Below are 12,500 nucleotides of genomic sequence, written 5' to 3' on the forward strand. Positions count from 1 at the left end.
AATACAGATGCTTGTACATGCAGCTGTGTACTCTAGTAAAAAAAAAAGAAAATTTGTACAGATACATCCTTCACTTGCTAGTGATAATAGGTTTATAGTGTGCGTGTGTGTGTGAATAAAACAAAGAAGGGAAGAACAAGAAAACACACCAATATGTCGAAGGCCTTTTCGGTTTCTTGCTTCTCCTGTGCCCTGACAATGAAGAAGAAAAAGAAAGAAATACAGAAGAATATATTTGTGTGTGTGTGTGTGTGTGTGTGTGTGTGTGTGTGTGTGTGTGTGTGTGTGTGTGTGTGTGTGTGTGTGTGTGTGTGTGTGTGTGTGTGTGTGTGTGCGTGCGTGCGTGCGTGTCCGTGTGTGTGTGTATGAATATATAGATAAAAGATATATTCGTTTATTTTCTCGTTCTTCCCTTCGTTTTTTTCTTTATTTGCAATTAGTTCAACAAGAATCCTACGTATATGTGTGCACTTAAGTGGATGTGCGGATACATGCCAGATAAGGGTATCTCAAAGTGCCGCCCATCCTGTGTACGCATATCTAAAATGGTGAAACTATCTATGATAAGAAAAGATAATTATCCCAGGCTTGTCACGAGCGAAAACAATACCTTCTCATAACAAATAATAACGATGAATAAAACAATCATTCTCTCATCACAATACTTCGAAGGGCACCATCACTCACCCCAAAATCATCACTCTCACTGTAGAAGCTGTAAAGATCCATCAAGGGCGAGATTCCTGTTCAAAACCAGCTATTCCATCAGCCTTAGAGTGACATCCTCGGGTGTTGGGGTTTTGGCAGTGTTTCCTTGGGCTTCGAGTCAGTTCAATGAGCTTCTTGGTCGAGTTAGATTCATCGCACTAGGTTGAGGAAGAGAGGGCGAGAAGTTAAGATATAAGTGCAAACGTTAAGAAAAAAGATTCAAGAAAATAAGAAAAGGAAAAGAAAAGGAAATAAAAAAGATAAAAAAAACAAGATGATATCACACCTCCATCAATAAAATCGATTGTCGAGTTAAAAGGAAAATCAAAATGGGGTGATATGTATCTTATTTATCACTAATCACTAAATCCATATATGCCGCATAAAGCACATAATGTCCGTAACATTGGGTGCATTATCCAATCTCGTTTTTTTCTTCTTTTGGCTTTGGAAATAAGACCAGGCGTCCTTAAAAAAAGAAAAAAAAAAAAAAAAAAGGAAAAAAAAAAGTCTTCACCAAATCTCTTCGTGTTCGGTGAAATTTTGGCCTTGGATGACGAGATCTCCATCAGGCCTTGATTCTATTTTATTTTGGTCGTGTATCGACCTTCTGGCACGTGAGAACAAAAAGCGGAAAGTTTTTTTTTCTTTCTTTTTTACAACACAACGAGGTTCTGTAAAGACGACCTGTACACGCTTGGCCAGTAGAAGGAGAAGGAATCCAGTGTACACTTCTATATTCCTCAAGTCCTTCGTCCTTTTCACATCACGTAGAAAGGTCATGACAAGTTCCATTTATAAGGAATCGATCACCCTCCGCTACCTCCTCCCCCTAAAAAACAACAAATAAACGACACTCGAGTGGTCAAAAGTACACACGACCGTCACCAGCGAGTCATGCCGCAGAGATCCTCCTGTCGACACCAAAGAACGGTGAATATTTCGCTCTATTTCGCTCGATGTTGGCCACCCCTGAGTACGGTCCCGACTGCAGCGTGGCTTCCCCTCAACTTAACTGTAAACCAAGCAGGAACTACTTACGCACGCGCGCACGTACACACGAAGGCACTCACACCTGGCAAGTGATTTTGTCACCTGTATTCTGCAAATGGCCGCTGCCGAAGTGTGCTTGTAGTAGCAACACCATGATAATCATAATATCATTATTATTATTATTTTTTTTGGTTATTTGATATTTTTCATTTCATTTTAGGGTTAGAGGAGGAAGAGGAGACAAAAGGAAAGCGGAGGAAATGGCTGAATGACGTAGATTGTAGTGAGGGAGAAGAAAGTAGACGGAAATTGAGATATTTAGGTTGGATGCATCTAGACCACACACTCATTTTTGTTAATGACAAGTGAAATACTGCATATTCATCATTATCATTATCAAAAAGATGTTTACAAATAATATGGATATATATTAAAGAAACCTAAAGACGCATGAGTCATCGCTATTTTTATTTGCTTATATTACATTTTTTTTGTGTTTCGTGAAAAATCAAATTACCTTCAACATATTTATTTATTTGCTTTCGGGAGAAAAGACACACATTGTTAACACAGTATTTCCGTAAAGCTTAATATATAACTCACTCTCGTAAAACAAATAACCTTTATAGTAACTATAACACAAGCGTAAACAAAATGGCAGTGTCAAATTCATTAGCATTGGCAGTCATCTTAAAAGTTCTTAATGCAATGTTCATGTTCTATCATTCCATTAAGATTTTAGCTCCAAAATTCATAGTTCAGTGAGGGTATTAAGTGAACCGCCAGTTTCGACTCTGTATTCGAAGCATATATTTCTCCGAATCGATTTAGCTTTTCGTTTTAGAAGAGAGATGGAAAGGAAAAAGAAAATCGGCAAAAAACTCAAACAATCTACTCAAGCTTTTTTGAAATTGGATTGAGTTCGTTGATGTAAATAAAGAAACAACGGAAAGAAAAAGAAAGATACTTCTTTATGTTTCGAAGAAGAGTCGAAACAGGTAGTTCGAACAATGTCAAAACAGAGTAATGAACTTCAATCTACAAGTGACTGAACTTTTCTATGAGTGTACGAGGGAGGGTGAATACCTTTGGAAAATGGGTTCATACTTGTAAGAAACACTCCAAGGACTAAGGAAGGTAAGGACTAAAGGACCAATGGTGATCCAATAAAATTATCGAGAATTTGCCTTTATATTTTTCTTCTCTCTCAGGCGAATTGTTTAAGAAAGAGAGAGAGAGAGAAAAAAAAAGCAAATATAAGGAAATGGTATCGAAAAATCCTCTTACAAGCGACATCACCGAACCAAACAGAGGCAAAAGATGGATTTAGTAATTACGCATCAGACATACAAAACACCGTAGTACATTGTTGTTTTTCTCGCCCTGTTCTTCGCGTCTCGCTCTCCTCGTCAGGCCGCCCGAGCGTGGTGGCGCGGGCGGCGTATTGTGCTCGGGGGCGGGCCAGCGCGCTGATGGGAGCGATAAACACGACTCAGCGGGAAATACGGCGCGAAGTAACGTCCGTAAAGAGCTGGGGCGGGCGGGGGCGGGCGGCGGCGGTATGGATCGAAGGGCGGTCGACGGTGGGCGGCGTGGGCGTTGTAGCCAGGCGGCGGGGGCGGCGGCCACGTTGCGTAGGGGCTGCGGGTCGGGTCGGGGCGGCGGTAGGGCTGAGCCGCAGGTCGCGACGGCTCCACTCGGTAGCGTTCTCCCTGCGGCGGGAGGCGGAGGCCGAACTGCTCCGCCGCCTCCGGGAGCGTCGCCGCGCCCTCCAGCTGGTGCCGCAGCTGCTCCGCGTTGGGAAGAGGGGGCGGCGACGAAGGGAACGCGCGCGGCGACGAAGGGAACGGCCGCGCAGACGACCGCACTCCGAAGCTGTTCCTCGACAGACACACGCTGCACCGACTCACCCGGCTCCTCAGACCGTCGCCCTTGAGCGTGTCCTGCCGAGGCTTCTGGAACTGCTCCTCGAGGCCGACGGTGACCAGCCAGTAAGAGAGCGCCGTGCTGAAGGAGTTGCAGGTGCCTCGGCCGGTGCACTCGATGAAGGGCGTCGCGCGGAAGCTCTCGAGACAAGACCCCGGCGAGATCAGGGACTGGCCAGACCCCTCGGCGGCGGCGTCCAGGTGCTGGGGAGAAGCGGAGCATCAGAAACAAGAAGAGGAGCATCGACAGACGGAGAGGTAAAGGATATATTAAAGAAATGGGCAAGAAAAAGAAAGAAAAAAAGAGAAAAAGGAAGAAAAATGAAAAAAAAGAAAAAGAAAAAGAAAGAAAAATTAAAAAGAAAGAAAAGATGAATAAGAAAGTAAAAAAGAGAAAAAGAAAGAAAAGAGAAACAGAAAGAAAGAAAATAAGAAAAAAAGAAAGAGAAAGAGAAAACGAAAAAAAATAAATAAAAAAAGAGAAAAAGAAAAAGAAAGAAAGAAAAACAAAAAAGAAAGAAATATACAAGAAAAAGAAGAAAACTACGACTAAACCAAATATAAACAAACACAAAAAAACAACAACAACAGCACACACAACACACCCCACTACGTACCATCAGGAAGGAATACCCAGTCCACAGAGATACCCAATTCTCCGGGCATGACGGGACCTCCAGCGTCTGGCTATGCACTGCTATCACGAGGCTTGGGAAGTCACACACCACGCACCTAAGACGGCAGGGAAGTATTATTATCTTATTATCTCTATCTTTTCTTCTCTCTCTCTCTGTCCCTGTCTTTGAAGGATATGGCAGGGACGTATTATTATCTTATCTCTATCTTTTCCTCTCTCTCTCTCCCTGTCTCTGTATTTGAAGGACATGGCAGGGACGTCTTATTATCTTATTATCTCTATCTTTTCCTCTCTCTCTCTCTCTGTCTCTGTCTTTGAAGGACATGGCAGGGACGTATTATTATCTTATTACCTCTATCTTTTCCTCTGTCTGTCTGTCTGTCTGTCTTTGCTTCGGTCTATGCCTCTGTCTCTGTCGATTCCCCCACACACTTCTCTGTTTCTTTCTCTCTCTCTTATCATTATTATAGTCTTATTCTTATTATATCTATCATTATCTTCTTCAGGGTTATCGTTTTGTTTCCATCATCATTATTATAAGCACGTTGTTATCACTATAGTTATTACTAATTCGCGAATTTGATTTTCCTTCCTAATATCTATCTACGTATTTATATATATACACACACACATTCACTAACACACACACACACATATATATATATATATATTGCATGCCAAGAACAGTCTTTGTTACTGGTGACACATAGTAACCTTTGATCCTAAATAACCCAAGACTCAAAACCAACAAAATGGAATAAATTTTGATGCTTGGATAAAAAAAAGGGTAAAAGAACAAAAATGGTGCCACCCTTTTCGTAGCCAAAAATAGTTTGAGAGCGAACGACGGGGCAGGTGGAGGAGATGCAAGGGTGCCAGAGTGGAGGGAGAAACTGGCACTGTTATAATTTTTACTCCTTTTATCCTCATTCTTCCTTTGAATTTTTATCATCCTCTTCTTCGCTATTCTCCCTTTCGTCTGTTTGATCGTAGTCACCAAAATCATCACCATCCTTATCCTATTCCTCACACTCCCCATCCTTATCCTATTCCTCACAATCCCCACCCTTATTCTATTACTCACACTCCCCATCCTTATCCTATTCCTCACAATCCCCATCCTTATCCTATTCCTCACACTCCCCACCCTTATTCTATTCCTCACACTCCCCATCCTTATCCTATTCCTCACACTCCCCATCCTTATCCTATTCCTTACAACCCCCATCCTTATTCTATTCCTCACAATCCCCATCCTTATCCTAATCCTCACAATCCCTATCCTTATCCTATTACTCACAATCCCCATCCTCCCCCACCCGCCCATTGTCATCACCACCACCCACCTCCCGCTCACCACCACCACCCCATCCCCCTCACAGCCCCTTCCCCACCATCCACCTCCCCCTCCCCACCACCCCCCCACCCCCCTCACGCCCCCCTCCCACCACCCACCTCCCGCTCACCACCACCACCCCATCCCCCTCACACCCCCCTCCCCATCACCCAACACATACCTGGAGATGTACTTTTCAATCTCAGTCCCCCGCACTGGTGTCATCATGAAAGGAAGGGGTTCTTGGGTCGAGAGCCAGTAGGAGTAGTCCCCTCTCTGTGCATACTGACAGGTGTTGTTCACGTTGCAGAAGAGATAGGGCATCGTGCTGAACTTCCTGATGCAACTGCCTGCCGCGCCTGTTACAGAAAAGGAGGGGGGAGGGGGAGGGGACAAGGTGAGAGGGAGCGAGGGAAGGAGAAGGGAAGGAGGAAGGAAGAGGGTTTCAATTTTTCATTCGTATTGTCGTATTGGGATCTTTTATTTATGTTATGTGGAGGTTAGATGGTTATGTTTGTTTGTTTGTAAATCTGGGTTAGATAATATTTATAATCATGTTATTCTAGATTCGTCTACGTATTACCCATAATATTATTGAGAGAGAGAGAGAGAGAGAGAGAGAGAGAGAGAGAGAGAGAGAGAGAGAGAGAGAGAGAGAGAGAGAGAGAGAGAGAGAGAGAGAGAGAGAGAGAGAGAGAGAGAGAGAGAGAGAGAGAGAGAGCGAGAGAGAGCGAGAGAGAGAGAGAATCAAATAGACAGTCAGTACCATAGACCGAAGCAAAGACAGAGACGGAGACAGAAAGAGACAGAGGAAAAGAAAGAATCAGACACAAAGACAGAGAGATAAAAACCAGAGAAAAAGAAAGAAACAGAGACAAAGACAGACAGATAAGAACCAGAGAAAAAGAAAGAGAAAGAGACAAAGACAGAGAGAGAGAGACACAACAAGAGAACCCCTACAACCACGAACAGCCAGACACCAACCTAGATCCTGCCCGTGAGGCCTGTGGTTCCCCAGCACATACAGGAGTGAGAATCCTTCCCACAGCTTCGTCGCTCCCAAAGGACACTCGGGGCCGTAGGACTCCTGGCTGTGACGCGTGACAATGACACTCCTTGCCTGCCGACGTCGTGAGGCCCCGGGTTCGCCAGGGGGGCCGGGGAAGCCTGGGGGAAAGAGGGGGGGAAGTGGAGGTAGAGGAGTGACGTAGTTGATGAATGAAGGAAGAATAAAACCGAATTGAATAACGTAAAGAAAATAAACAATGATGATGCCATCCGGATGCCATACCAGTACCACCCCCGTACCATCCCAGTGCAACCCGACTACCAACCCCACTAACATCCCAGGTCTACCCCAGTGCCATACCAGTACCATCTGAGTGCTATCCCAGTGCCACCCCCGTACCATCCCAGTGCCGCCCCAGTGCCACCCTCGAACCATCCCAGTGCCACCCTCGAACCATCCCAGTGCCACCCCCGTACCATCCCAGTGCCACCCTCGAACCATCCCAGTGCCACCCTCTTACCAACCCCACGACCACCCCAGGTCTACCCCAGTGCCATACCAGTCTAACCTCCCTAAAAAAATAAAAAAAAAAAACACCTGAAACTCAACATACCTGGTGTGCCCGGTGCCCCAGTACGTCCTTGACCTCCCGGTTCCCCTCTGGTTCCCTTGACCCCGCGGAAGCCCTCCAAGCCAGGGAAACCCCTATCGCCTCCTCGCCCTGGGCCTCCGCGCTTGCCGAAACCTCCTGGGGTTCCTTTCCTGCCAGCTGGGCCGAGCGGACCTGCAGGGGGAGGGTCGGGGAGGCTGGTGAGGTTGAGGGTTTTGAATGGGTCGGGTTTGTCTGTCTGTCTATATCTAACAATTATGTCTGTTTATCTATATGCTTATCTAATACTTATATCTGTTTATTTATCTGCTTATCTAATACTTATGTCTGTTTATTTATCTGCTTATCTAATACTTATGTCTGTTTATTTCTGTTTACCCATCTCTGTTTAAGTACCTGCCTATCTAATAATTATTTTTGTTTATTTATCTGTCTTTCTAATTATTATGTCTGTTTATTTATCTGTCTTTCTAATTATTATGTCATTTTATTTATCTGTCTTTCTGTTATTTGTGTCTGTTTATTTATCTTTCTATTAATCATATATGTTTATTTCTCTGTCTTTATATTAATCATGTCGGTTTATTTTTGTCTATCTAATATCTATGTCTGTTTATTTATCTGTCTATCTATCAATTATGTTTGGTTATTTATCTGTCTAATATTTATGTCAATTAGCTTAGATGTCTATTTATCTATATCTTTTATCTATCAATCAATCAGTCAGTCAATCAAACTATCTATCTATCTGTTCATTCACCTTATTCTTTGAAATTAGAACTAGATTGACAGACACAGACAGACGACGACAAGACTCACCTGTCAGTCCTACATCACCAAATAACCCTGGTTGACCTGGCCCGCCCCCAATGCCCTCACGTCCGGGGTCACCGCATTCGCCCTGTCAAAGTTGATTATCTATTTTTATCTATTTCTTGTTTTACTTTTTTATTTTTTTAGGAGATAAGAGGATGGTTAATGAGGATTTTAAGTGTCATTATGAGTTATCATATCGGTGTTGTTAAACTACTTATATCTTTTACATACTATAGATTTATATTCTTGTGATATCTATCGTCACCATGGTCAACGCCATTATTTTCCTACTGTCAAAAGAGAAGAAGAAGAAGAAGAAGAAGCAGATGATGATATAAAAGGTAAAGAAAAAAGGAGGAAATTACATCTACTACCCGTACTTGGAATATAATTGTTATCCTTTAAAATCAACATTGATACTCCGTTTTCTCTGTCACTTGTTTTTTGTTGATTTTATTGGTAAACTTGAGCAATGCACAAAAAATAACTTCTAACTATTTAATGAAGACTCATAAAACTCTAAAATGAATCTTTTACTTATAAATCTGTGTAGATTCATGCACATAACCGATGAAAATTTAGAAATCTTAAAATAAAATATACATTAGTCTCTCCTCCTCTACTCTCTCCACTATATTTACACGTAACTCTCTCTCGCTTAATGCCTTACTTTCTCAAACTTCTTTCCCTGTCCCCAAAACCTTCCCTTCCTCCATGCCTTACCTTCTCAACCTCCTTTCCCTGTCCCCAAAACCTTCCCTTCCTCCATGCCTTACCTTCTCAACCTCCTTTCCCTGTCCCCAAAACCTTCCCTTCCTCCATGCCTCACCTTCCCAGGGGGTCCAGGATACCCCTCCACCCCAGGGTCACCGTCTTCTCCTCGTTCTCCTTGAGGTCCAGCTTCTCGAAGACCTGGGTCCCCTTGGTCACCTCTGGTCCCTCTCACGCTGTAGTTGGAGGTGTGTCCTCTCTCCCCTCGCTCGCCCGCGGGTCCCTTGGCTCTGTGGGGTTATGGCTCTAAATGGATGTCGTTATGGTTGTAAAAGGGTGTTATGGTTCTAAATGCGTGTTGTTATGGTTGTAAATGGGTGTTGTTATGGTTGTAAAAGGGTGTTGATAGGGTTGTAAATGGGTGTTGTTATGGTTGTAAATAGGTGTTGTTATGGTTGTAAAAGGGTGTTATTATGGTTGTAAAAGGGTGTTGTTATGGTTGTAAAAGGGTGTTGTTATGGTTCCAAAAGGGTGTTGTTATGGTGATGATGGTGTTATTTGATGTCTTTGTTGTTGTTATTCTTGCTCTCATTATTAGTATTGTAACTGTTGTTATTATTATCATCATCATCATCGATGGCATTTCTATTTTTATTGTTATTGTTTCCATTATCATAACTACCTTCATCTTGAAGTTTACTTATAACTGTAGTAATATGTATACTATCATAATAATGACTGAGTATTTTTATTTGTTACTCTCTCTCTCTCCATCTGTCTGTTTTTCTGTCTCTCTCTCTCTCTCTTTCTCTCTCTCCATCAGCCTTCCTATTGACCCTCCTCTCTCAAAACCATTTCCTCCTTCTCAGTCTCCTCTCTCTCTCCCTCCCTCCCCCACTCTCTCTCCATCACCCTTTTTGACCCACCTCTCTCTATACCACTTCCTCCTTCTCAGTCTCCTCTCTCTCTCCTTCCTCCATCTCTCTCTCTCTCTCTCTCTCTCTCACTCTCTGTCTGTCTGTCTCTCTCTCTCTCTCTCATTTTCACTCCCCCCCCCCTCTCTCTCTCCTCTCTCCCTCCCCCATTTCTCCCCATGCCCTACTCACCCAGGGTATCCACGCCTACCCACATCTCCTATAGGCCCGGGGTAACCTTTTATCCCCTGAGGTCCAGGGACACCACTCAGGCCAGGAAGTCCAGTTGGTCCAAAGTCACCCGGGTATCCTGTGTTCAGTGATGATAAGAAGGGTGAGAATAGCAATGGTGATGATGGAAATGATGATGATAATAATGGTGATGGTGAAAATGATGATAATGATAATGGTGATGAAAATTATGATGATAATGGTAATGGTGATAGTAGCAATGGTGATGAAAATGATGATAATGGTAATGGTGATAATAGCAATGGTGATGAAAATGATAATTATGATAATGATGATTCTGATGCAAATGGTGATAATGGTTTCAGTGATGATCGTGATAACAATTAAAAAATAAAGATAATGATGGTAATAATCATAATGATAATCATACTACGACTACTACTAACATTAAAAATAATAATAAGAATCGCCATAACATATATATATATATATATATATATATATATATATATATATATATATATATATATATACATAATATATATACATACATACATATACATACATACATATATATATATATATATATATATATATATATATATATATATATATATATATGTATATATAGATAGATAGATAGATATAGATAGACAGATAGAGAGACTAAAGGAAAAGGAAAAGGAGGAACAAATGAGACTCACCTGGGCTTCCCCCTTCCCCTTTCCACCCGGGTTGGCCAACCCCACTTCCAGGCAGACCTTGAGGGCCGTCCGCGCCAGGAGCCCCAGTGTCTCCTCTAGGGCCTTGTGGACCAGTTCGCCCTGGCTGACCCGGTGGCCCTTGGGGTCCCTCAATCCCTGGATCACCAACGTTAGTGGGTGATACCCCTGTCAAAACAAGGAAAAGAGAATGTCGTTGGGGTTTTTATTTTGGATTAGGTAAGTCTGTCCTTATTTTGGGCTCGTTTTCTATGTTGGTTTTCTGTGGGAGAATGGTACAGTGAGTTCAGTGGGTAGACTCTACGGATTAAGTTGATGGCGCACACACACACACACACACACACACAAAATCCAGCAAACGTTCATCACTAACAATCCCCCCCCCCAAAAAAAAAAAGAAATAGACACACACACACCATCTTTCCCCCTTTAATAATCCACGTAATAAATCTTAATTAACGCCTTCTCACCTGGTGGCCCTCGTGGTCCGGGTGGCCCTTCGTCTCCCCCAGGGCCAGGCAAACCAGGTGATCCGCGATAGCCATTTTCTCCAGGGAAACCACGGGGACCCTGTGTGATGGTGAAATAGATTGTGTGTAAAATAGATTGTGATGATGATGATGACGGTTAGAATTGTTTTACTGTTTTATTTTTTTATTATTCTTGTTTATCTATTTATTTGTCTTTTATTATCTATTTATTGATATACTTGGTGTTTATCATTTATGCTGCTATTTGAATCGTTCTAATTGTAGTTAACAATCTGCCATTATTATTATTATTATTTTAGTACTTTTAGCATTATCAATTTTATTATAATTATCATCGTCATAATAACTATCATTATCATTATCATCACTACTGCTCTCATTTTCATCATAATCATTAACATCACCACCACCACCACCACCAATAACACCATCATCATTAACATCAACACCATCATCACCTACACCATCACTATCATCCTCCTTAACATCACCACCATTAACACCATCATCATCATCATCACTAACACCATCACTATCCTCCTCCTTAACATCATCATCACTATCATCCTCCTTACATCACCATTAACACCATCATCATCATCACTGTCATTCTCCTTAATATCACCATCACCATCCTCCTCCTTAACATCACCACCATTAACACCATCATCATCATCATCACTATCATCCTCCTTCTTAACATCACCATCATCCTCCTCCTCCTTAACACCATCACTAACACCATCACCACCCTCGCACACCCAACCTTGAGTCCTCGCGTGCCAGGTCCTCCTCCAAAGCCATCCTCGCCCCTCGCCCCCCGTGGCCCGGTTTCGCCCCGGTCCCCTCGAGACAGCTCATCCGGGTAGAGACCACCGGGGGGGCCTCGATCTCCAGGGGCGCCGGGTAAGCCCTTTCGCCCGGAGTACCCCTGGGGCCCCTCGAAGCCGGGGTCACCGGGTACACCTGTGGGAGAAGCGAAGTAAGCAGGTTAAGGGTATTAAGTCAGTGCACTTTTTTTTGCGAGGGAAAACGGGTCGAGTTTTAGAATGGTGATAATGATAATGATTAAAAAAAAAATTATTGGAAATACGACAAGAGAAATAATGCAAAAATAAAGAATAATAGTGAAAAAGAAGGAAAATAGTGCAAAAAAATATGTTTGACTTCATTCGAGAGACAAAAGTAAAACGACTTAAATATACAGAATGATAATAGTAAAAAACAACAAAAACAGCGTAAACCAACAACAAAAGAATAATAACATTTAAAGAAGACGACGAAGAAGAGGAAGAAAAAATAACCTCCGAGAAAAAAAAAAACACACAAGAATAATAACACTGAAAGAAGACGACGAAGAAGAAGAGGAAGAAAAAATAACCTCCGAGAAAAATAAAACAACACAAGAATAATAACATTGAAAGAAGACGACGAAG

At 42.5% G+C, this 12,500-nt stretch overlaps 2 protein-coding genes across 4 annotated transcripts in view; both read right to left on the bottom strand.

The window, feature by feature from the left end:
- Nucleotides 1-856, bottom strand: part of LOC138863611 (uncharacterized) — a 26,073-nt gene extending 25,217 nt beyond the window's left edge. For all 3 annotated transcript variants that reach the window (XM_070128377.1, XM_070128375.1, XM_070128378.1), the window contains exon 1: nucleotides 688-856. In XM_070128377.1, coding sequence (XP_069984478.1) covers nucleotides 688-729 — 42 coding nt within the window. In that variant the 5' untranslated portion in view covers nucleotides 730-856. The remainder of the gene's footprint in view (nucleotides 1-687) is intronic.
- Nucleotides 857-2,154: 1,298 nt separating this feature from the next.
- The window catches only part of LOC113812315 (collagen alpha-5(IV) chain), a 26,954-nt gene continuing 16,608 nt past the window's right edge, over nucleotides 2,155-12,500 (bottom strand). Inside the window, exons 16-26 of the mRNA XM_070128379.1 lie at nucleotides 11,831-12,030; nucleotides 11,044-11,143; nucleotides 10,556-10,741; nucleotides 9,852-9,969; nucleotides 8,864-9,035; nucleotides 8,038-8,119; nucleotides 7,222-7,392; nucleotides 6,584-6,766; nucleotides 5,781-5,958; nucleotides 4,244-4,358; nucleotides 2,155-3,830 (exon numbers count right to left, since the gene is read on the bottom strand). Coding sequence (XP_069984480.1) covers nucleotides 3,111-3,830; nucleotides 4,244-4,358; nucleotides 5,781-5,958; nucleotides 6,584-6,766; nucleotides 7,222-7,392; nucleotides 8,038-8,119; nucleotides 8,864-9,035; nucleotides 9,852-9,969; nucleotides 10,556-10,741; nucleotides 11,044-11,143; nucleotides 11,831-12,030 — 2,225 coding nt within the window. The 3' untranslated portion in view covers nucleotides 2,155-3,110. The remainder of the gene's footprint in view (nucleotides 3,831-4,243; nucleotides 4,359-5,780; nucleotides 5,959-6,583; nucleotides 6,767-7,221; nucleotides 7,393-8,037; nucleotides 8,120-8,863; nucleotides 9,036-9,851; nucleotides 9,970-10,555; nucleotides 10,742-11,043; nucleotides 11,144-11,830; nucleotides 12,031-12,500) is intronic.

Source organism: Penaeus vannamei, chromosome 12, assembly GCF_042767895.1.
Source record: "Penaeus vannamei isolate JL-2024 chromosome 12, ASM4276789v1, whole genome shotgun sequence".
Taxonomy (NCBI): Eukaryota; Metazoa; Arthropoda; class Malacostraca; order Decapoda; family Penaeidae; genus Penaeus; species Penaeus vannamei.